General features: G+C 39.5%; 1 protein-coding gene and 1 non-coding gene across 5 annotated transcripts in view; one reads left to right on the plus strand and one right to left on the minus strand.

The window, feature by feature from the left end:
• Positions 1-24,091, minus strand: part of OXR1 (oxidation resistance 1) — a 226,428-nt gene extending 202,337 nt beyond the window's left edge. For 3 of the 4 annotated variants that reach the window (XM_032705013.1, XM_032705052.1, XM_032705025.1), the window contains exon 1: positions 24,009-24,091. Coding sequence is in view for 1 of the 4 variants with exons in the window: in XM_032705020.1 (XP_032560911.1) it covers positions 24,009-24,025 (17 nt within the window). In the remaining 3 variants the exon portion in view is untranslated. The remainder of the gene's footprint in view (positions 1-24,008) is intronic. The other variant, XM_032705020.1, reaches the window with a different exon arrangement.
• TRNAL-CAG lies at positions 8,968-9,050 on the plus strand. Its single transcript has one exon. It is a non-coding gene; the product is annotated as a tRNA-Leu (tRNA).
• Positions 24,092-26,034: the final 1,943 nt, after the last annotated feature.

Below are 26,034 nucleotides of genomic sequence, written 5' to 3' on the forward strand. Positions count from 1 at the left end.
ATTTATACATATATAACTTCTCTGTCCCTTATTTTCATTCACTTTCCACTCCTTTCACCTCTCTTTTCTCCGTCTCCTTCCTTTATTCATTCAGTCTTCTTCTTGGTCTTCATTTATTTACCATAACTTGCACAGAGAGAGAAAAAAAGAAAGCAGAGTATTTAAAATAAGCTAGTTGTGTTCAGAAAGAAGTAATAATAGAAAATTTTATGGCCATTTCATGGAAAACAGACTGGGAAGTAATCAGCATCTGCTGAAGTGTAAGAGGTATAAGATGAAGCTCTGGCCGAACGATGCCCTCTTTTAGTGAAGAACCCCCAGAATGGACACGGCTAACAGTGTCCATTTTAAGGATCCTCATGCCAGCAAGGCATGTCATACACATTACAAGAAACATGTCATTATTTTTATCTCATAGACCATGGTCTTTAGAGGTAAAAGACTCTGCACAAGCACAGTGAGAGACAGAAATGTGAGCCAGATACTAGATTCTACTATGTTTACTGAATACGTAACTTAAAGGAGGATATTAGATGCCTCTTTCTCCACAATCTACCAAACATTTTTAAAAATTCATTGGGTAAAACTACCTGGCCTGAAGAACACATTAGCTGTGAACATATCATAAATCCAGATTTTTAGCACCATGGAAAGCTTCCCTTCCTACCTTAATGCAAAAATTGAAGGACATTATTTTACTCTTGAATGCATCAATGTAGTTTCTGTTGAAGCTAATGGACTACTCACAGTAGTAACTACTGCTCTTTGTAATTAATAGCTGTGGTCACTAGGGACTTTAGACAAGACTCTACATTTGTGTAACGCCCCATATATTTCATAATAAGTGCCATACTTTGTAGCACTCTCAGGGATTGTCCATGGCCTGGGCGGGATGACAGGGCTTCGGGCAGAACATTTACCTCCTCTCTACTTTGACACCTACCTGCAAAACAGAGCAGGTTACTCTGTGGAAGCTGAGAATGTATACTTATTGCAACTATGATTTTCAATTCCTGAATCCTACAGATCGTCTTTCTGAAGCCATATGTCATCTCTACTTCTTTACATCCAAAGCATACTCACAGAGGGCACCTCCCACCTCTTTGCTTTCCTATTTACTGAAGCAAATATTTCATTATGATTATGTGTAGAAAAAAAGGGACAGGGTGTTAGGTTTTTAAAATGGCATTACAAATATAACTACATTCCAGGAGGAAAGAAAACACAAACACTGCAGTGCACAAATATTAGAATACACAAAATTTAACAAAGTTCCCAAATATTTGACGGTAGGAATGAGATTTTTTTTAACGAACCATCCACATAATGCAATTTCTTATTTTTCTTATATCCCCATTTTACTGCTTTCACTAAAATGAAATGTTTTTAAATTAAAATGGCCTCAGCTCCTCCACTCCCTCAGGAGACATATGTAGAGATCCCACTGGGAAGGGAACAGCAATGCCCAAAACCAAGCGGCAGCAGACCCAATTCTGATCTCACCTCAGCTGTGATGACCCACCAGGTTCAAGTGATGATGCCTCACATACAATGATGTAAGGGTACAGAGATCTCTCAGAAGGAAGGGAAAGATATTACTGCAAATACATGACTGAAATTTTTGGAGATTCATGAGGCTGTAATCTTCCTGTAAGTCACAGGCCATCTGCCTTTACATACACAAATCTGAAAGATTTTCTTAAAGAAGTTACAGCATATAATTAAACCTTTTTACAGACGTTACAAGGAAAGCCAGTTGATCTCATCACTACCCTAATGCCTCAAAACATGACTTCACTTGGTGATTCCCAGCTGACCCCTTCTGCTTACAAGCAGGACCATCCAAGAAATCCTTAATCAAAACACTAACTGAAAATATGTTCTATCCACTGGTCAAGGTCAATTTTTTCCTTATGAAACACATACAAGACAGTCAAAAGGACAATTTACTTAAGTCAATAGTAATATCTGAAGTGATTTACTGCAACAGTAGAATAACACGTACATTTGAGGGAAGAGTATCTACACATCTAGGTTACGAAGCTCTTTAAAAAAGAGCCAGAGCAGCATTTGGTTCCCTTTGGTTGCAGTGAATAGTTTGAAGGTTGAAATTACATTCTCTGTTGATCACTGGGAGACAGGCATAGGGACAGACTATTGAAAAATTTCACAGTGTCCTTTTGGCTGCCTTCCAGTCCCATCTCCAAGTGGCTGCTATTCTATTTAATGTAACTGGAGTCTACCCTTAGGATGAATATCTTTCTTCCTGACAGTTTTTGTTCTTTTTCAAGGCAGGGGAACAGCCACAGACCAACAAAGACTGCCTCTCCTCAAGCCTCTGCTGAAGGGCTGGGAAACAGAACAAACAACATGGCCAAAATGCCACTGCACGACCGTCTTGCAAATGAGTTTCTCTACAATTTCACTGAAAATGCAGAGGGTTTAGCAGCCGAGGTTAGGATAATCCCAGAAACAGAAGTGCTTTTCAATTGAAAAGATTTTAAAAAAGCAATGTATCTTGAGGAAAATCTGTTTCATAGCTGCAATACATGGTGACCAGTCATAAAGAGATACTGTCTTGCTAAACGATTGTAAGCTATAGCTGGTTCTTGTAGTAACAATGTGGGCATTTTTAATACAGACACAGGCTAAACTGGCTGTCTGGTTGCATACATTTAATCAGGGATTCTGTAATTAAACCCAACCTGCTTAAAGAGTCTTCAAAACCTTCACCCAAAAAAGGTTAAATAAATTCTTGAAGTGGATAGTCATGGTTAATTGCTACTGTAATTATACACTGTTTGTACTGACCAGATATTAAAGCTATGGCAATACACAGGTTCAAAAGCATGTCCTGTAAAAGCAAACTCACAACAACATCAGTCTGTGTCTCATCTGGAGCACCCTTGGGGCATACACTACACATATAAGGGCATGTTACGCTATGTGATTGTTTTTCATGGCTACTGGCTCCAAAATTAGCCAAGCCCCTAACTGACCAATTTCTGCTGGTAGAGTTACAAGCTTCCCTGGCCATCAGGCTTCGCCAATTACCAATGCTCCTCATGGACCTTCTTCCCGCTCTGCACTGCAGATGTTTGTGCAGCACAGAGGCTCTGAGGCACACAATAAATTGGCACCTTCTGCTTGTTATATCTGCAAGAAGCAAAACACTAAGTAGTTTAGCAGACATTTACGCTCCCCAAAATAGCCAGGACTGACTCACATTTACCCTGACTCACGTAAGTTATCACAATCACATTACCTTCAGCAAAAACATCAGTTAAAAAGAATTTGTGTCAGGGCCACAAGCAAAGAACTATTCCATTACAGCATGCCTGTGCCAGGAAGTTGTGAACATCTTCAGCAATTCCCTTAGGAAATGTCAACAGCAGCACCACAAAAAGCAAACATATTTGTTTGTCTAAATATTAAGAAGAGACTGAAAGAGTTTCTAAAATGTCAACAAGAAAACCATACTCAAAACCAACAGGATTTCTTTTTGTTGCAAACATAAATAGTTCTTATGTTAATTTGGAGAGCAATCGATGTGGAGTCAGCATGGGTACCAGAGTGAAGCAGATATTCCTCTTCTCAGTATGCAAGGAACATATTAATCATGCAAATAGAAAGCCTTTGGAGGGAAAAATAAAGATACTATCTCTCTTTGGGATAAGAGAAGTAAACATGTAAATATCTGCTTTTAGAAAATGAGGGAAGTCTAAGGGATGGCTAATATTTGCCAGTTACTGGGTTACTGTTTTCTGTACACAGTGAAGGGCAAAGTATTTTGCACTTAACATATTGCTTATTTCTTTAACATACTGTATAACACAGTCACGAGACTCTGGTATTGACAACTGCACTAATGAACCTCACTTTCCAAACATAAAACACTCTTAAGAAACCTTCCATACTTTATAATATGCTAATCATTAATGATTCAATATTTTATTGTTCTTATTACATAATATATATAATGTCATTGTTATTTCTGGATCCCTTTCCCGACCCACGACGTGGGGCGGCCCAGTTCTGGTTCCATTTCCATCTGAGGAACCATTCCGATGCCTTGAAGGATGGGGAAAGGGAACTCCAGGGGTTTCTTCAGGGGTTTCTTCTGGCCCTGAGGCTGGAGGGGAGAGGTGCCCTCCCCTCCCCCCACGCACGTGGTCCCATGGCAGGCACAGAGACAGCACACCGGGCGTGGAGAGGAGGCAAGAGAGCGTTTATTGTTGGGGATGTTACATTTATAGGGTTCAGGAGGATTCACAGAGTAACCAATTAGAAGTCTCAAGGGGCTTACAGGAACACCCAATCACAGGAAGGGGTTAACAAAGGCCAATGGGAAACACCTCAGGACACCTTCCCAGGACATTCCTGAGATAACATTACCGTGGGGGGTGTTGGGAAGAAGAAGCATGTGTTTGCAAAGAGATCACCAAAAGCCATTTTAAGACATGTTTAAACAACAGTTTTTCCCATATAATGCAGGTTTAGTGCTACAGTTATTTATCATTGTCTTTATTGTGTGATAATTAGCAGTGCTCTACTGGTTGCACTCTTTTTTTATTGCAAATAGGCCCATATAAAATCAGGTGGACACTCGTTGCCTCTGTCCTCTGCATCTCAAAAGCAACATTCACTTGTGTATCAGAGTGAATGGCCACAGACTATATTAGTTCCATCTGGAAAGGAGAGAAAGGATGGAATGTTCAAAAGGAGGTGCCAAGCACAACCAATATCCAGTATCAACAGGCCTGGGATATACTGTTTTCATATAATTTTAGTAAGTAGGAAGTGGCTTTATCACATGGAAATAGAAACCAAGCCACAGTCAGGTACTGTCCTTTATTCAAAGCTTGTTTATTGCTCTGCAAAAAATCTGGAAAAGCCAAACACCTGCAACACTGTAGATAATCCCTTATGGTTCTCCCTCCTTGAGCTAGCAGGAGGCAAGCCCTTCTTGAGCTCCCCATTCACTAAATCTTCTGTTAGCTACATCCTGCTCTCCACAGCCAAACTCTGTTTAGCACCATTTAAGCTAAAACTTCTCTACCACGTCCCAGCCTTCTTAGAAACTGTCAAGAGAGGACACAGGGTCTTCATCACAGGTTACGTGATAAACTACTTTTAGCACTGTTTTTCATCCAAGAGTCTGGGAATCAGAACATCAGCTGATTCTTTTAACATTAATTAATTACCAAGGCTCCTTCGGGTTCCTTCGGGTTGTTTGCTATTGCCTTTATAAATAAGGATAGAACTTAACAGAGTAAAAATGTGCAGTTTTGCTTCAAATATTTTAGGAATTTGTTATCTAAAAATGAAAATAAAATCACTGTTAACAACAAAATATAATTATTCTGTTACTATGAGTTTCCATGATTATCACATCTCCAATGATTTACAGATTCTTTTCTCTTTTCACTTTTTCAAACAAGCACAAGGATATTTTTCATTGCTAGAACACTTGAGCTGGAAGATGAAAGTCAGGTTAGATGCTTACTCATCAATTAGTAATTAAGATTTTGCAGGTCAAGTTCTGCCCCAGTGTCAACTGTCAAGTTACCTTTTACTGCAGCCACGTTAAATATACACCCACATCCACACCCTGTATTGACAATCATAGATGTAACTACTTCCATCCATGGGAGCTGAAAGGTTACTGGACATGAAGAGGACAGGGTGGGAAAAAAACTGAGCTTAGCTTTTCATCAGGACATGTTCTAATGAAAGCAGACAAGAATCCGCTCAATATCCTCACAGCTCTTAATGACTTATCCTAAGCAGGAACAAAGTCCATACCCACGACTTGTGAACAGAAGACATGATCATTAAAATAAAGGCAGTTCTATTTTTTGTTTTGGAGAACTCCTAAATTTCACTTGGAATTAAAAGTATTAAGGAAAAAAGCTATTCCAACTCAACAGGCAGTAATCACAGAGCAATGAGCTCTCCAGTTGGTACCCACGTTCATGTGAAATAGTGATTTGGGAGGAAAGAAAAGCTGATACTCGTCACCCATTTCAGGGGATAGAAGGAATTCTCCCTCCCCTGCCAAACACACAGATGCTGTATCTCTTCTGGATCCTGCTGATAATACATGCTCCTGAGGCATTTTCTGTTATTATCACAGAGAGTGCAGATATGCTATGCCAGCCTTCTCTAGTATTCCCAATCTCCTAGAAGCACCACAGGGTTCCACACACTTAATCTGCTTTATCTCTTCAAAAGTAGTTTACTTATTTTGGAAATTTAAGGGAGTGTACTTAATTGAAAGGAGGTTTCTGAGCATTCTTGCTTGTAAGGTACTTTGAAGATGAGTTATTTAATAAAGAAGACCCATGTGAATAGAGTAAGATGATCACTTTTCTTCTCAGCTGCACCCCTCAAACCTCTAATTTCCACTAGAATGGAGGGAATAGGCTCAGGACAAAGCCTCTATTACTATTCAAGCCCATTACTATCTGTGACCAGGACAAGACTTGAGGTTCTGCTGCAAAACAGCCGTCAGCTGAGACAACACAGTCCTGACACATCACAGTCTTATTTCTAGCTTACAATCTGCTTCTGCTACTGATGAAAATATATTTTTAATATAAATGAGTGAGTCAGGTCCCTAAAGGTTACAGGGGGCAGGAAGAGAGCTTCCCAGGTTCTTGACAACATTTTGAGTCTATGCATCTCTTTGTATTTCTGTTTGTGCAACAAACAAAAAAAAGCCTGACAACAGGATTAGTGATACCTGTAACATCAAGCACATCTCCTCTTGCAGAACTAGGAGTAAAATGTGAAGTTATAAGAATATTGAAAAGGCATCATAATTTTAAGGCAAGTCTTCATTTAACCATGTTTAATGTCATTATCACCTATATAACATGCTCCCCTTTCTCTTTGGAAAGAGAAGCATTGGTCCCACAGGGTTCAGCCATTCTTTTTGATTTAGTAAGTATTCCTTTCAGGTCCCAGGGAGAGCTCTGAAACATAAGGAGGAAAACAAGTTTCCTATTCAGAGAGAGAATGGCACAAAAGATGCTCTCACTTCGTGAGAAACTTTTTTTAAAGCAGGACAGAAACCCAAAATGGCCCAGGAAGGGCTATCAAGTAACAGGAGGGATAGCAAAAGTGGGAGAAAGGCCTTTCATATCAAGCAATGTTGTGATAACTTTTATCTCCAGTGGTGGAGATAGCAGACCCAGCATTTAAAGAAATTGACTGCTACTGTACCCTGACATCTGTGTAAATGACTGATTGGTTGGGCAGCAGCATAAAGACATAAGAGAGACTATCAACAAGGATGATAAGGAACACAATCAACAATCCTGGAGCCCATCAACATCCTGCAACAAAACAACCTCCAGCCTGAAGTCCAATGAGTCTGACTGTGTGACAGACAAGCAGTTAGTTAAGTCTGTGCCAACATATGTGAGGAATACATACATCTTTTTAAATATGACATTTTTATTGAGGTTTCCAGTTCACTTACTAGAGCTCAATTCAGTCAGTATGACAACTGCATACCAAGTACCACTACATTTTGACCAGCAAGTTAGCCATATCTGCAGATTTTTAGCCAACAGCCTGAGTATTAACTCTTCAGTCAACTGAAGTTCTGGGCCAAAAAATGTTCCTGTTAAAGGAGGGCTGTCCAGGATTAGGCTTAGGCAGATTCTTCACCAAGATCACTGTATGGTTGGTATGCACTTAGTTCTGCCTTCCTGTGCAATCCACAAGTCTGGAAGCCAATGGGTAATGTTATCTTCATGACTTAGACTTGATTTAAATTAAGACCTATTTAGTTTTTTTCCAGCAATTCAAAATTATAGCACATAGTTGTAGAATCACAAAACAATTTAGGTTTGAGGGGACCTTTGTCACGGATCTGCTCTGAAGTCTTGCTCAAAGCAAAGTCAACTTTCAAGATAAGATCTGACTCTTAAGTAAGGACAAGAGAAGGCCTTATGTAGTCAGCTCTTTTGCATCTCCAAGGAAGGACATAGCCAGTAGGTCAAGACAAGTCATTAGTTCCCTCAACTCAGTACCCATGAGACTGCATCAAAGTACAGGGCCCAGCACTTTGGGCTCCCCAGTGCTAGAAAGACATTGTCAAACTGGAGCCAGAAGAACTGGTTTCTCCAAACAACAGCTATGATTTGGTCCAATACCAGTACCAAATAAAATCAGTATCAATTTTTGGCCAATCTAGTAGAGACTGTAGCCTTTTTTGCCATTGGAAAATATTGCTTCTTAAGGTTCTGAGGAATGATTATGTTTTGAGGCCAGAGGCATACTTGCCATTTCTGATAGTTTTTGGTTGTCCCATTTCAAAATTTGATTTTTTTTTTCTATTAAGTTTACATTCCAAACAGAGACACTGGGTTTTAAATCTGATGCTCTCAAACAAGTATACCTCTTGCCTTTCATGTTGACTTTTACTCCCAAAACCTGACCAAATTTGTATGTTTAGAGCTTCCTGTATGCAGCTTTCAAGCACATAAATTCTTTAGAAAAAAAAATGCAGCAAGAGAACATATATTTTGTTTCAGTGCCACAGTCCCCTTTCAAATATCACAGTGAAAACTCTTACCATGAATAACTAGTACATATCTCAAGGGGATTTTCATAGACATTACAGGAAACAAATCAGCTTTAACCAGTGTCCTTATGCAATATACCACATTTTTGTTAATTTCTGTACACCTTCAAACTTCTGCTTCATGGTATATGTAATTTATGTGTGACAGTGCCTGCTTCTTTCTCAGCAGAATAACACTCAGATTCAGAATGAAACAGCCGCATGTACCAAATTAACATCAGTTCTTATAGTTACAACAGAGTCCACATGAAATACATTTTAGTTTGGAATAGTTTTTGACACCTGCTGTGTGTAGAAAACAATACAATATTGCATCACTGAAAATACCTACAAATAGAGAATGACACGGCCATGTCAGCAGTGCCACGTGAGTCAGGATGGCCGAGCGGTCTAAGGCGCTGCGTTCAGGTCGCAGTCTCCCCTGGAGGCGTGGGTTCGAATCCCACTTCTGACAGCTGTTTTTCTGGGGGGCTGCGACTGAGGATTTTGGGATTGTGTACTTCAGAGAAAAGGAGGCTGAGCGATGCCCTTAATCTCTACAGCTTCCTGAGGAGGGGGAGGGGAGCTACTGATCTCTTCCTCCTGCTATGCAGTGGCGGGATGTGTGGGAATGCTTCAAAGCTGTGCCGGAGGAGGCTCAGACCGGACACTAGGAAGTCGATGCCCCAAGCTGTGAGTGTTTAAGAGGCATTCGGGCAACGCACTTAACAACTCGCTTTCACTTTTTGTCAGCTCTGAATTGTCAGGCAGTTGGACTAGGTAATCACTGCAAGGTCCCTGCCAGCTGAACTATTCTATTCTATTCTATTCTATTCTATTCTATTCTATTCTATTCTATTCTATTCTATTCTATTCTATTCTAAAATTTAAAAATAGAGTCTTAAATTAAAATGGAAGATCTGTTTCAGCCTAAAGCAGGGAGCAGTTCATAATGAAACCCCAAAAGAAGCAGTTCATAATGCAACCCCAAAATCTGGTGGGGTTTCCTCTTCCTCTCCACCACTAGCCCTCCATCCTTCTGCACTAGCTCTGATGCTGGATGCCAGGCCATATTCCTCACTGCTGTAGCAAGAACTGTAACTGTCCCAAGCTCGTCTTCTGCTGCTTTAGGGAGTGGGACCTACCTGCCAGGCAATCACCTGGAGAGTTCTGGCACTTGTTTAAGAGGCAAGAGAAGGGGAGTGAGTAGAGCAGAACATGAGAGGGAGGAGGTAGAACCTCCCTCTCTCTTCCTTTTGCTGGAGGTGAGCTGTTATTTTGGCTCCAGGTGTATTCTATAACTACAGCTTCCAGATCAAAACTAGCTGCATTTTTCCTTTTTTTTTTTCCTTTCTTTTTCTTTTAACTTGTTCTCCTAAATACCTTGGCTCTTACTTGGTGTTCTTGATTTGTTAAAAATCTAAAAGCTTCTCAAAAGCAGATACGAATCAGTAAATGAATTAAATTTTCATGTTACATATTTAGAGTTAAATACACGTTAAGTGAAATCCTAGAATACAAAGTATTTGTGAAAAACAAGATCACAAACACCAGTCACAAGAACACTCTTCCCATGAATGAAGTGGAAGATTAGGATTTTTAGTGCCATAAATTGCAAATGTTAAATATCCAGTACTGCAAACACTCAGCAGACACCCGGTAATGATTTCTGAGTACACATAACACTAGATCATTATAAATTTGCAGATAAAATAAATGAATTAACAAACTATTCCAGGGGAAAAAACAGATTGAGGTAGTGTTTTAATTATGTGATATTAACATAGACTCTGACAAAGTTAACTAATTCCTTCCATCTGCAAATACTACCAAACATTCCTTGAGTAAAGATGCTTACCTACACAAAATATTTATCTACCACACCTTGTGTACAGAAGATATGTATCTGTTTTTCTCCAGAACTCTAACCCATGGAGTGGTGTTAACCCATCCATTCTTACTTGGCAAGCAGCACTACAGGCTGTAAACATATACAGGAATGCTTTCACCTCCTGAACTACAAAAACTAAATCAGCGTTTAATTCCCCATTCCTGACACCAATTCTACCAGTACTGGAATTCTGAAAGCAGCACATTTGCCTGCTATGAACACACAGCAACTCTGGCATGTTTGGATCTGCCAAACATACAATAAAATCAATAGGCAGCCTCCCATAGCTGTAATCCTGAATTCTAAGTTGCAGGTTAAAGGTCTTCCTGTGGGATCAATTTTGGAAGAAACCTGAAATCAGCATCATCAGGTCTCACCAACACAATTTACAATAGTAGTATATTGTCTACGTTATAGAGGTATCAATCCAATATTAGGGTTAGAAGTAATTTGATTTAAACTAATAGTGCAGACTCTTGCTAAAGTTTGTGGAAAAAATGTAACTGAGATAAATATATATATCTATATATGTATATATAGATATACATATAAACCATTGTATGTCACAAGCAAAACAGCAACTTTGAAGTCTTGAACCTCCTTAACTTCATTTCAATTATAATGTTAATACTGAGGTCACATAAATCACAACAGATGTACCTACAGTATTTAAGATGTTTTAAGTATCCTGAAAAACTACTAGTGAGCAGACATTCACTAAAAAATTATGCATTCAAATACCTATTCAGAATTGTAGCTTTTTTTCTACAGTCCCTTACTGACCCTACTTTAATGCCCATTGAGAGGCTTGCATGGGGGGCAGAGAGAGAGAGGCTCCAGGGCTCCAGGCACCATTCAGGATAAGAAAAACCCTAATTTCAGTGGGAGTTCACAAGTACTTCAGTGATCCTAGGATTTCACCCCCTGATGCAAATCTCCTATGAAACAGCCACAACATAACAGGATGCGCAGAGCTACAGGATAAAAACTCTGCAGCCAAGATCTCTTCATAGCTTGTAGTTATCAGTATTTCCCTTCTAGTAACCCATTGTAATGGGTGAATAATATATACAGATGAATTTCATTTGGATTTTCAATATAATTACAAAATAAAACATAACAGTCTGCCATAATCACAGACTATAATAATGGACAAAACAAAAGAGGGAGAAGAAGGGTCATATCCAAGGCCATCATAAATAACAAAGACCACAGGATTTCATCAAGAAAGACCATAGGATTTCATCAAGAAATCCCTGTATAAAGTTCAGTTCCTTGTTCTCAAGCATTTCATTTATCCTGAGTTAAAGGCCTGAACAGAATAAAAAAATCTGTCAAATCCTTTGTTAATGTGTTATGTAGGCTACAGTCACTTTTTAAAAAATGCACCAAATTGTGGCAAAACACACAGTAATTGATAGGAAGAAGTTCTGTGGAGACAAGTCTCTTCCTATAAATTGGCTTTCAGAAACTTTCACAAGATGAACTGGACATAATCTACAGAGGCATTTGAGGGAAAGAAAAACAATTATTTAAAAAAAATCTGATATCAGTATGTATGCTTGGTATTTCATAATCATATGCCAATATCTGCACTATTTCATATACAAGCTGAAGCTATTTAGTGAGGCTAGGTTCAGACTCTTCACATGAATATGTTCAGTTCTTTAGTCAATTTAAAGCCAAAATAATCATATTAGCTAGACAAGATCTTCAGACTTAAATAATTTCCATTATTAAAGGAAGCACATGATAGATTTTTTTTTTTGAGATTGAAACTGCATACATCTTAGCCATTGCTAGTCACAAGGATGGAGACCAAACTCACAACATTTGCATATGCTGTGAATATTTCCTGTGAGAAAATGTCACAAGGCAAGAAGTACAGAAAAACAAGGAGATCAGAAATTTTTTTTCTCTGTGGTATGGTGCATGAGGAAGTGCTTCTGGTAAACAAGATACAGAGAATGGCAAATATTTTCTTTTTCTTTTTTTCTTTTTTTCCTCTTTTTTTTTTTTTTTAATAAAGGGACTATACTCTTTTTCAAACAAACATATTTCAAGGTGCCAATGCAAACAGCAGGTAAAAGCCACAGAAAGTTGTTGTGCTTTACCAAAGGCACAGTTTGCTTTCAGGAAGCCTCTACTAAATACAGCCTTTTGGGTAATAAGGAATAAGGATTCCCGTCTTCCTTGTGGCAGCTGTTACCAAAACTGTACTTGTGAGCAAAGCCCTTATTTACCAGAAGGGGAGAGAACAGAGGTAGACCCTGTGTGAAATTCCCCTGAAGGAGTTTCAGGGAAATAGATAATTTTATGGGCAACCTGGGCTTCCACCATTACTGCTGCACTGTCATACATGTTAGGATATTGCCACATAGTATTTATTCCTTCAGATAAAATTTTCTCTAGCAAACAAATGGTTATCAGCAAACCTTCCTCATCCTGGTTTTATGAATATTGCCCATGAACTAAAGGAGAATACAGCATGGCAGAGACCCTCTCATATGCTCATCACAAAGCATAATAGATGCCCAAATCTGATCTTATCACTCAGCATGAGTGACTAAACGACTGAAAAGAATGGAAACTACTTTCAGTATTTCTCTCCTGACACCAATGTCACACATCACTTTGAAAAGAATTAGATGAAGTTCGGACAAGTATATGCTAAGTATGTGGACACTAAGGGAGTTCTGAGATATCTCATTAGTTCTACTACTCATTAGTGGATAGGACAGTATATTTCCAACACCTTGTGGTCTTCAAAGATTCTTTTTTAGACAGAAGTAAAAGGAATAATCAGGATACCATGGCTCACCTGCTCCCTTTGTCATTGAAGAGAGCCAACACTGGCAGTTCAAAGCATGTCTGAATTTGCGTTTATCTTACTGAGAAACAATCCATTACCAGTTGCTAATGATTTTTTTTGCCCTAATGAATCTACCTTGAAAGGAATCTACCTGGAACTCCATGCTGTTCAGAGTTATTAAAACATGAAAGCTGGACTAACTCTGCTGAGGACATTGATGGTTAACTCTGATGTCGATTATATGTCAGCTTTATGAACTGGAATCAATTCAGACAATGCAAGTTGATCATTGTATTAAAGATGATGCACCCAGAAGCTGTTCTCTCAGTGCAGGCGTCCTGGATCTCTACTGGCATAATCCACACTGCAGAGGGGCAGGCCCAAAGGGCAGCTCTGGCATGAGGAAACACGGGTGCTCAGAAAGTAAAAGTCACACATAGCTGTTTCTGATAGCAGAGACACTTGTGACAACACAGGCAAAAAGCTACCTGCTGCAAGCCAAGCTTGCATCTGGATCTCCTACAGGCAGACATCATCACAATATGAGGCACCTTGTTATTCTTTCTGCTGCTAGTGTTTTTCATAACATATGCAAATTATTGGAAGAAACAGTATTTATTTGTAGGCATGCCTGTCCTGAAGCCGAAGTCTTGCTCCACTTGCAAAAGTCACATTCCCCTTTGAAAGGTAATGCTGTGTTTTTACTGTTAGACAAACCACCGCCTGTTTGCTGCTAGAAATAATCACACTTACCTCAGAGTGGTGATGTCACATTCATGTTTAACTGGAATTAATTTGTTTTCCTGTTCCTTCAGTGCCAGTGCTAGTGCTATGCTCTGACAGTTCCTGCTCTCCCCAACACAGCACAGTGGATGGTCCCCATTGCTGTTGCACAGCTACATAGACACCACACCAAAGCACCCAGGACCTTCAACACCTCCTCAAAGAGGAGGGCCCACAAGCCTTATATCATACAGCAGATAAGAAAACAAAACCTCATGCAAAATCTCAATCTCAGCACTCTCCCTGGGCTGCTCTGCATGGATCACAGGCGTAGCTGCATTGCTTTAACCTCCTCTCCTAAATAATCTCTCCTCCATAATTAGACTTACTCCCTATCTGCAGCCTAGCCCAATATCCTCTTAACACACACAAGAACATCCATGCTGGATCAGACCAATGATCAACCTAGCTCAGCATCCTTTGGGATGGTGGCCAAGATCAGCCCTGAGGGAGAAATCAATACAGACAGTGGTAAACACCAGGACAAACAGTAGGACGAAGCTTCACTTCTTCCAGAAATTTGGGGTTCAGAGGCTTCCTACTGTAGAGGTATTTCATTGTTTCATAGCCTGCAACAAGGTCACTGAGGCTGGGGGGGACCTCTGGGGATCCTCCTGCTCACAGCCAGCTCAGCTGATCTAGGGGCCACAATCGGGTTTTGATTATCGGCCAGGACAGAGACCATAAATTGTTGTGGCAACCTCTTTCAGTGTTTGACCACCTTCACATTAAAAAACGGTTTTTTCTGACATTTTCTGAACTTTTTAGCATTCAGATGCTGCTGCAAAATATTCCAGAGCCTGCCCATGCACTGCCTGAGGAGCCGAGCGCAAGCCTGGTGTATGCAACGTTTCTCACATCTTCCTTCACTCTGCACAGGACCACTGCTCTACCTTAATGTGAAGTGGTGATCTCACAAAGGTTTTAAGACCAGTGCATTCATTACTTTTACTGGAGTACTCTGAGATACATATTTTTTCTGGGTTCTGGATTTTCCCTATGTTGTCTGTAAGGATTCCTGTCTTTGTCAGAGCAGTGGAGGTATCTAGCATTGCTCCATAATACCCAGAGAAATAAGATAATTCTGTTTAAAACTAGCTTCTCATAATAAATGCCAAAATATTTCTCATCTCCCACACTAAAGGAAGTCAGGCAAAATCCAATGATTTGCCAAAAGGTAAATAACCTTTTAATGGCATCTTCAATTCTTGGAACTATTCTCATAAATAGCTTTTTTCCTCGTATTATGCATCTGTTGCATTTATTTCTCCCCTTCCCATGAGACTCCCCATCTGCTGTATACATCTGAAATGGCATCTTGTCAGTGAAGACTAAGACAAAAAAGGCATTGAATATCTCAACCTTCTCCATACCCCAGGTAACCAGGTCTCCCATTTCCTTATGGAGAGGGCCCACAATTTCCCTCGTCTCCCTTTTGTCACTGACATACCAACAGAAACATCTCTTGTCGCCCTTGATGTCCCTGGCTAGATTTGATTCTACCAGGGCTTTAGTTTTCCTAACCTCCGATTGCCCAGACAATTTTTCTGTACTTCTCTCAAGCTAACTCTCCTTGCTTCTACACTCTGTAGGCTTCTTTTTTGAGTTTGAATTTGTCCAGGTGTGTCTTGTTCATCCATACAGGTCTCCTGACATTTTTGCCCGATTTCCTCTTTGTTGGGAAGCAACTCTGCTGAGTTTGGAGGTGATCCTTGAATATCGACCAGCTTTCTTGGGCTCCTCTTCCATCCAGGACTTTATCCTCTGTACTCTACCAAGCAGGGCACCTCAAGAGAGACAAGGTCTGCTTTCCTGAAGTCTAGGGTAGTGAGATTGCCATGCACCCTGCCTGCTGCCCTAAGGATATTGAACTCCACCATTTCATGGTCACTGGAGATAAGGCTGCCCTTGAGTTTCACATTCCCCACCAGTCTCTTCTTGTTCATGAGAACAAGGTCCAGCATAGCACCTCTCCTTATTGGCTTCTCTATCACTTGGAGAAGGAATTTATCAGGAATCCATTCCAGGAACTTCCTAGCCTGCTGAGTTGCCCCTCCAACAGGTATCAGGGTGGTTGGAGTCCCTCATGAGGGCCAGGGCTTGTAAGGATGGGAGGCTGCTTCTCTCTGTCTATAGAGGGCCTCATCCACTCGGTCTTCCTGCTTGGGTGGTCTATAGTAGACCCCCACTATAATGTCACCTGTCCCTGGCCTCTCTTTAATCCTGACCTATAAGCTGTTGGCTGGCTCCTCATCCATCCCCAAATGAAGTTCCATGCTCTCTTGATCATGGACATAAAGGCTGATGCTCCCTCCTTGTCTCCCCTGCCTATCCTTCCTAAAAAGCCTGTATCCTTCCATTCTGACACTCCAGTCATAGGAGTCTCCATGACGTTAGAAAATCAGACCTAGAATTCTGTGTTCAAAAAATAACCTTGTCCATGTTAAGAAACAAAAAAGCTTTGAAGCTTTGGGAATGGGGGAAGGTTCCGTCTGATAGTACAGTTCACAGAAGAATATGCATTTAAAGTAAGATGAATAGATGGAGCTGACTTTGTCATACAGAGGAACAAAAGAGTTCACCATGACAAGGCTCAAGCCACTGGTGTTGTTCTTTCACTGTGGTTATTTAATGCAAAGAGTATCTTAGAGTTATATTAAAGGTGGAAGATCAACCAGGGACAAAGATAAGACTATGTGGTCATCCCTAGCTGCTCATGGAGTTTGTTACAGCTTTGGACTGGCTCTTGAGAAAGCTCCATTTTTTCTGGAAAAACATTTACTGAATAATAAGTCTGATTTCACTGAATCACAGAATATTCTAAATTGGAAGGGACCCACAAGGATCATCATCCAACCCTTACGTGAAAGGCCCATACAGGGATTGAATCCACAACCTCAGTATTATTAGCACCAGGCTTTAACCAACTGAGGGTGGAAGCCATCCTGTATTAAGGCCATAAAAAGATTACAGGGATTAAGGCAAATACAATATGACATAATGAGACCTGTACAAACAAAAGGGTTGGCCCTTTTCAGTTTGGTGTAGTGCAGATAAAACAACGAATCATATATCAAACATTATGCAAAATATATCATGGACCATATCTAGTGGTAAATGAATTATCCCTGCTCCTCATAACTGCTCTTTTCAAAAAAGAGCCACCCCTCTAGACAGTCTCAGGAAAACTGAGTGAATTTTCTTTCTGTAACTAAAAGAACAAAGAAATAGAGCTAAAATTCCCATATGATTAGTCCAATTTCAATAGCTAGAATTTTAATACCACTACCTATAAAATATTTGCTATAAAATTATACTTGTATTAACAATGAATTTTTGGATGTTTATAAACTTAGAAACTGCTACAGAAATGACAAATCAAAAATACTAGCTGTAGGCAAACCAGCTTCCAGTATTCTTCTGATAATTACAATTAGGAAGCTTAATGAAATCCAGCATATCAGATTATTTTCACAACTCCTACACCTTGGATTTGTACTACCATGACATCTTACAACAGTATAGAGCAAATGGATTAGATCTACAGAATAACTTTATAGTCTTCCCTTCAGACTGATTTTTCTTGTCCTTTCTGGCAATATTAAGAAAATATTTTCCAATTAATTGAAAGCCATTTAGTGCTCTCACCAAATTACTCCTCAATGACTCTGGAGCAGATACACTTTCTTTCTCCCAAGTGCCTTTGATTTCTTCTCTGCACACACAGACATGCACTTAATTAAAACTTTCCATCGAAGTGGCACTATTTAGACACACAAGGCATACCAAGTTGCTCTTAGGCTTCCTGCCAGAAAGCCAGCAGTGCTGATGCTTTCCTTCATTTACTTTAAAGTGTCAGCAAAACGGGCAATTTATGGCCACATAAATACAGAGCCAACAACCCATGACTGCTATCTGCAGCAATACAGCACACACACAGACGGTTACTTGGTCCCATTCCCTTGGCCTGATTCATGTTGCTGAATACAGAATCAGAACATGCTTTACCAAAGTGTCTTCTGTAACACTGCCATAAAATAAATCAGTATGAGTGTTTAAAAAGGTGCAGATGAAAAAAATGCCATTAGAAAAGCATGGGACTTGAGCAGGTATCCACTATTCGCCATGTTGAAAATTTAACCTGGGGACTTCAGACACAAACAAGCAGGATGCAGACAAATCACATTGTGAAATGAGGCTTGGTTTTTATCGGGATATTGGGATTTTTGTTAGGAAATAAAGAACAGGGAGAAAAGCCTTTTGCTCTGATATAGCGGTGTGATTGTGGGCAGGGATTTATAAAAGCATCCCTAAAAAGGGAGACATCTGAGAAATCATGTAATTGCCAGAAGCATTTGAAAAAGTCTGTAGGACACAACTACTCTCATTATGTGGTACTAGTTCTGCCTTGGAAGGCTTCAGAGATGTATCTGACAAGAAACCCCTGAGAGAAAATGTATTTCTGACCACCAGTGTAGCTATTCTTACATGTGAAAGATGCAGCAGAGGCTGGATAATGCCACTGAGCTCTGTTAGGTGCTGATTGTCATACATGTGCTTTTCACACTGAAGTTAGAATTAAACTAGTTAGGTTTCAAATTGAGAGTAGGTTTCACATGTGGCAGCACTGATAATTCTCTAATCTACAGACATCATTTTCTAAAAATGAGAGAAATCTTATCTTTTTACAGCCTGAATCTACCAGGAGCAGTTCTGCTAAGACTAGAAACATACCACCAACTGGAGATATCTGCAGGGCACTGAGGCCCCAGCTCAGCATGAAATCTGAGCATGAGGAAAAATTCATCCTTGTCTGGGAAATTTTTTCATGCTTTCCTCTGCAAGAAGAAATGACTGAACTGAGTACCTTCAACTGACTTCATCATTCAGCAAGACTGACCTTCAGTTTATACCTTGGCATATTCTTCTTCCAAATGCATTTTTTAAAAAGCAAAATAAAACATTTTCCTCATCCTGCGTACGCTTGGTAAAGAGCATTATCTGAAAATGTGACATCATGACTTCTAGCATAAAAGCAAAAGAATTTCACTGACTTTGGAAATGCCAGCATTTTGCCCTTCAGCGGGAACTTGAACAGGATGTACATCCCTGTACACTGAAAAGCCCAGCCATGTATACAATATATTTTAAGGGTCTTACTCAGAAACTCTGCACCTCCTGAATCTTCTAAAGCATAAGGGAACTGGTACCATGACAAGAAAGGTATCTGCTGTTTTGCTCATACATTAATTACTTGAGATCAACTGTAGAAATAAATAAACAATTTGCATTTTAATGCAAAGAAAACAAACAAACAAACAAAAATCCAGCCACTAAATGTTAGGTCCTCTTTGTAATTTCAAGTGCCAGCAACTTTTGAAGAAGGAACTTGTGGTATTAAAGGTTATAACTGAAGTGCAAGTGTAATAAAATAATATGCAGGCAATAATCAGACACTTTTACAGAAACTCCAAGATATAGTAAATAAACACATCAGGATAATTAAATAATTCTGAGTATTAGACCAACAGCATGAAGTTGGTGTAGAAATGGACATGACTTTCTCTAACAAAATGTACATGCCAAGTTGGCTGATTAGCTCATGTAAATGTCTTTGAAAAGCCCAAGATAAGGCAGAGTAGAGCCTTATTGTGAAATAAACTTCTGTAAAAATAAAATTGAGAAGACATTAATTAGTTAAGAACAAATTAAACAAATTTCTTTTATCTCTTCATTTCTAAAAATATACATTATATCCAGACATTAATTCACATTTTCTAATTAAGGATGCGATTGCTTAAAGCAAATTTTTAAAAGCTCTTCACCATTGCTTAAAAATTTTGTGACTTTATTTGTATGTATAGGAAGCCGAATTTTTATTAGATGAACTGGTAAATGAAAAATATGTATTTTCTGTCTTTTGTTATATACACAACCATTTTACTGGAGCTTTAAGCTCCAGCATATGAACACTGGTTGGGTTTTTTACATTGTATTGGGTCGAGCTGAGATGCAGTTAATTTTCCTCACAGCAGCCCATATGGTGCTGTGTTTTGGATTTGTGATTAAGAAATTGTTGATAACACATCAGTGTTTTAGCTATTGCTTACACACTGCCAAGTCCTTCTCTGTTCCCCACTCTGTTCCCCTGTCTGTGTCTACTACACATTCTGTTGCCTTACATACATCTGTATTCTAGAAGGTGTCTGTTCTGGTTGAACAAGAATATAAGTCCCACAGCCTCCTTATCACTTATCACTTATCACTTAGTCAGCCTCCAGACCCCTAAGCAATAAAGCAGTGCAAGACATTAGAAGTTCATATTTAGGAAAAGGAAGTAAGCTTAAAAGGGTCCACGTCAATAGATATTATTTTGCAGTTCACTACCGTAACAAAGTTCAGCAGTAAGAAAGTTAATTCCACAACAGAGTAGAAGACATAAAGCATGTTACAGCTTAATTTAAACAGTGTCACTTCTAATTAAAAAGCAAAAGAAAGGGCACAGTGAACACCATGTGAACACCATGAGAATTTAATAATAATTTGACCAGATAATTATTTTTGTACACTTAAAATTCCCAAAGGAAAAAAATTTGGCACATGCTCTTAGTGCTCAGTAATGGACAGAGCTTTGTGGGCATCCACTGGTCATGCTTTAGAACCTGGTAGAGGTATCAGAACAAACACAGCAATGGTCCAGGACTAATGCCAATTAAAACCATGAAATTTAGAAACCATGTGTAAACATAGCCTCTCTGCAACTAAGGGAAAAGAAGAAACTAGGCTTATATTATCTTGAAAACACTATAGTCTGTTCATATCAGGAGCTTATAAATGAACACTATTTTCTTAACTTTCAATTCAAAATCAGATAGAAGAATGGGTAGTCAATAACTGTCAGTTTAAATGAGCTATACAACATGAGTTTTCTAAACTGCAGAAGATAAATAACCACAAGTAAGAGTACTCCTGAACATCATAACAATGGTAGGTAGACAGTGAGACAGAGTTTACTGCAGATCCTGAAGATGTGCTAATATGGAGCCTATCTTTGCAGGGCATCTTCTACACATGAAGATGGTTCTCACAAAACAAACATCCCTTCTCTAAAACCCTTTAAATACTTTTCCTTTCCACTTGAGAATGGTATCAGCAACTGCTCTTGAAAGACAGAAATAAGTACACAACATGAATAATACAACACATCAGGAACTCACTGGTATATGTACTGATTATTTCAGTGATGGTGTCTATTGTAGATTAGATTAATTAGAGAAAAATTAGCATGATAGTGAAACAGATGAGAGCAGAATACAATATAAAACAGAGAAACCACAACAGTTTAGTATTTAAAAGCATGGGATTAGCTCTTAAATTAAACTGAAATTAAGAGGAATTCACCTCTTTGTTAGCAATATCAGTTCACATTAACAACACAGTTTCTTACAAGGCAGATGAGGAATATCTGCCTCACATACAAAGTTTCTCATAGCTTTTCTGGTAGGACAGTCACTCTTATCAGCCCATTCAACAGGGATTATCCACTAAAAATAACAAAAAAACAAAATAAATGCAAAATTAAGAGAAAGGTATAAATGAAAAAGCAGCTTGGATACTGTATACCAGGTAACTTTCAAAGATCTGGTGACAGGAGATAACTCCGTTTTTGAGCTAAAGTTTTGCAATTTCATTAAAAGTTTTGTGGAGATTATAATTAGTAATGTATTATTAGAACTAATTAAAATTAATTTTTCAAGGAAATAAACCTTAAGTCATCTTTTCCTGTAGAAAAATAGCTTTGTTCTTAATTATATTTCCAAATTAATACAGTATTTCTTTTTAGGAAGAGAATTAACATATCAAACTAAGATTTCAAAAACTCTCAACAGTTTTAGGCAGCCTGTCTGTAGAAGTTTATAAAATTTAAAAATGATCAATAGAACCTTAAGACTTTCTTGTTCACAACTAATAGTTCTCTATGAAATTTAAATTTAAAATGCACTGCAATTGTTAGAACAAAACACCTGACAAGTACTTAATCACTGCCTAACTAAAACACGGTACCAATCTCAAGAATACTTGATGCAATTTCCCAGTCTACACATAGAAGGCTACAATTATGGAAGACCATTATGACTCTTTCCCTCCAGGAAGCAGAACATCCTTTATTTATTGCAAGTGATTAATAACAGTCTGCGTAAAGTGAGAAACAGCAGAACACAGTACAGTGAAGAGACAAAGAAATTCTGTTCCTCAAATGTGCCTTTTTTTCTTAAAACCTTGTTTGCAGATATGGAAGAGAATTTCTTATTGTCTGTAATAATCCTTATTGGGAATTTTCATCTGCATATTAATCAAGATTAAAATCTGTGAGGAAAAAAGATAAAGACATTTCAAGCCTACCAATGAAACACAATTCTTCATTTTGCCATTGCTTTACAATGCTAAGAAAAGATAAAGACATGATCCTAACAGTTAAAAAAGTTGTTAGATCAGCCCATAAGGAGTTCATATGGGGTTATACTAAACTGTGGCAAAAATAACTAATCCACATGACTATAATGTATTATAATAATTTATTTCACTTACAGAATGTCTTTGATTTACTGGAGTGTTAATATTCTGCAGAGGCAACTAATTAAAAGCAGAAATCCTCAAATGGGAAGTTTGCAATTCCATTACTGTACCCTCAGCAACAGTTATCTCAAACTCATCATACAGACAAAACAACAGATTCTGTCTTTATCTAAAAATACAACTCAAGTTTCCTTTTCTTGAAAAAAATATCCTAAAAATGTGCTGCATTTGTATCTTGTATACAAGGTGAATTTGTGGCCGTGTGAGGCAGCCATGCCCACAGCTGCAGGAGCCCAGTGGACAGGATAGCCCCTGGTAGCACCCTGACTCTGACAGGACTGCAGCTCACCCTCAAGCCTCATGCAACCAGTGCAGGAGCCGAGGCTTCAGAAAACCAAGGTGCTTTTTCTTATCATTTGCCTGCCCTGACTCCTGCAGGCATACAGGATGCTGCTTCATATGTTCTACCTAATGGCCAGCTAGCCTCCCCTCTTCACAACAATTCAGAAGAGGCGAGGTACTTCTACAGGTACCAGATTAAAGGTGCTCTGCCACTGCACCGGGCAAAGGTTTCACTAGGCTGCCCCTGCGACTAGGGCAGAAGCGTTGAAGTCCTTGACTAGTTTGTACTAAAAACCTAAAAGCACAAAAATCAGGGAGTTCACATAGGACAGGAATAGTCTATAGGGTCTTTGTTAAACAGAGAAATCTCACCCCCCTGCAGAAGGCCCCTGAGTGCAGTAGCTGGTATCTGGCAAGGTGCCTCAGTGTGATGGGGGCTTGTGCAGCTGCAGGAACTGTGGGGGAAGCAGGGCCATACCGTTTGATGACAGATACAGGATACCTGATGCTTATGAAGAGCATTCAAAGACAAAGGAAGTAGACACCATGGACTCAAAACTGCTGATTTTTTGAGACATTTGGGGTAGTATGACATTGAATCATGCAGAGTAAGAGGTGAAGGTTACCTTATATTCAGTACAGATTCCCTAAAATGACAGAAAAGAACCTATCTTATACTGGTGCTTTTTTTTTCCTAGTGTTGTTTTCCACACCCAGAAAGCTGGAGGGATGCCCTCCAGCACTAGCACATTGTCCTCTTTGGCATTCTTGCTGTGACCCATAATGCCTTGGGGAAGCTATTTGCATTTGTGCTACTTGGCCTGTATGCCATGTACCTGTCAATTAAAGTAGACCAGAGCTGTACAGCAAAGAAAACCCAATCAGTATAATAAAGAGTAATATATATAGCTGATGTATTTTGTATAACAATATATTTAGAAAATGTAAAATTTTCAGTTTAGAGTCACAGCAGCCATACTATTTTTTTTTTTTAGATGAAAAGAATAACAAAAATGGTGGAAACTGACCTCTTAGTGCCAAACATGATGATGCGGGCTTGTTTCACATTTATGAATGCACTGCTCTGCACAGGCTGTTTATATTGACCTGGATGAGAAGAAAGAGAGATTTTTAGATCAAGAAACTCAGGGCCTTGATTTTAATATCCTGAACAACAAGTACATTAGTAAACATCTTCCAGTGAGAATTCAGAGAATACTTAGCAATTTTATAGAAATAAAAAAGTTAGCAAAACTGTGTAAAGATTAACAAACAAAAGATAAGAGTTAAAAAACCCAAGACTGAATCCTGCTACTGGGGCTTAAACCTGATGTTGCTAGAGCAGTTACTCAACAAAAGCTACGCATAATGCTATGTGATAGTGCAGGATCTAAAAGTCCTTGACTTTTACAATGAAATTCACGTGCATGAGTTAAATGCATGTGTCTTAAAGCAACTAAACAGGTCTTCCTGAATTGCCAGGCTGAACACAGCTATATAAATTTATATTTTAATTGAGTTTTGGTGCTTAATTTGTTGAATGACTAGCTTAGTAAATTAAGTCATTTTTCCAGAAAGAAAATATTAATATCAATATGAAATTTCCTGATGTGGGCCTACTAAATACTAACCTCAGGAAACGTTATTATTTCAACAAAAAGAAATTCCAACTTTTATATAAATATAAAAATATGAAAATATTATAGAATAATAGAACAATTAGGTCAGGAGGAACTGCCTAGTCCAGCCCTCAGCTCAAAGTAAGTATAATTAGATCAGGTTACTCGGAATATGTCCCGCTTGAGTCTTGAACATGTCCACAGCCTCTTTCAGAAACCAGTTCCAGTACTTCACCACCCTCACAGTAAAAATATTTTCCTAATACCTAATCAGAATTTTCTATGTTACAACTTGGATCCACTGCCTCTTATCATATCACTGTATACCTCTGAGAAAAATCTAGATCGATTTCCTTTGTGTCCTCCACTCAAGTACTCACTGACAGCACTAAGATGGTCTCTTGGCCATCTCCTCTGAGCCTGAGTTGATCCAGTTCTCTCAGCCTTGTGTCGTATGCCCTTTGCTACAGCCCCCTGACCACCTTGTTGGGCTCTGTAAGTCAACACCCTTCTTGTTCCAGGGAGCCCAAAAGTGGACATGGTACTCCACAGTCAGCCTCACAAATACCAAGTAGAGGGGAAGGATTTTTTCCTGACCTGCTGGCTACACTTTTGCCCATGAAGCTGAGGGAAGCAGGTGACTTTCTTTGCTGTAAGGGCACGCCTCTGACTCACGTGCAAACTGCTGTTCACTAGGCCCTTCAGATCCCTTTTTGCACCACTGCTTCACTGCTTCCCAGGCACTTGGTCCCCAGCCATCGTTTTACACAGCGTTATTCCACCCCATGGGCAAGAACTTGCATATGCTTCTGCTGAATTTCGTGAGGTTCCTGTCAGCTCATTTCTTTGTCCTGCCCAGGTCCCCCCTGAATAGCACCACTGCCCTCCAGCAGCTCCTTCCCCAGGCAAGTCAGCGCATCGTTCAGGGTGCCTGTGCCCAGGAGAGGCCCCAGGGGCTCTGCAGCCCCACATCAGGCCACATGTGCCCTCCAAGCCAAGGCCTCCAAAATGCAAAGGACATTAGCAGCAGCTGGTGGCAAGGGAGATACCCTGTGGGGTATTGAGACCATCACTGCACACCCTCCACACCACCCCAGGCAACTTTAAGCAGAGATGCTTGTATTGCTGTGCCAATGGCTGTGAGGAGGCTGACACTGCTGCTCCCCATGAGCTTAGCCCTCCCACAGGAGGATTTGGCCATTCCCAGCTGCAGCCAGAAGCAGCTCCCAGCAGAACTGGTAGCAGAGACTAAAAATGCTGCACAAACTGGGAAGAGCAACTATGACGACAGCCCAGGCAGTGCTCTGGGTGCTCTGCATGCTCCCAGCCCCACAAATCAAGTACCTTTTGCAGGCCTGTTCACAGCACTCTGGTCCTTCACTGCCTAAGGAGAAGCTAAGTACCAACTGGAAAAGTGCAGGCAGGCAGGCAGGCA

Source organism: Chiroxiphia lanceolata, chromosome 1, assembly GCF_009829145.1.
Source record: "Chiroxiphia lanceolata isolate bChiLan1 chromosome 1, bChiLan1.pri, whole genome shotgun sequence".
NCBI classification, from domain to species: Eukaryota; Metazoa; Chordata; class Aves; order Passeriformes; family Pipridae; genus Chiroxiphia; species Chiroxiphia lanceolata.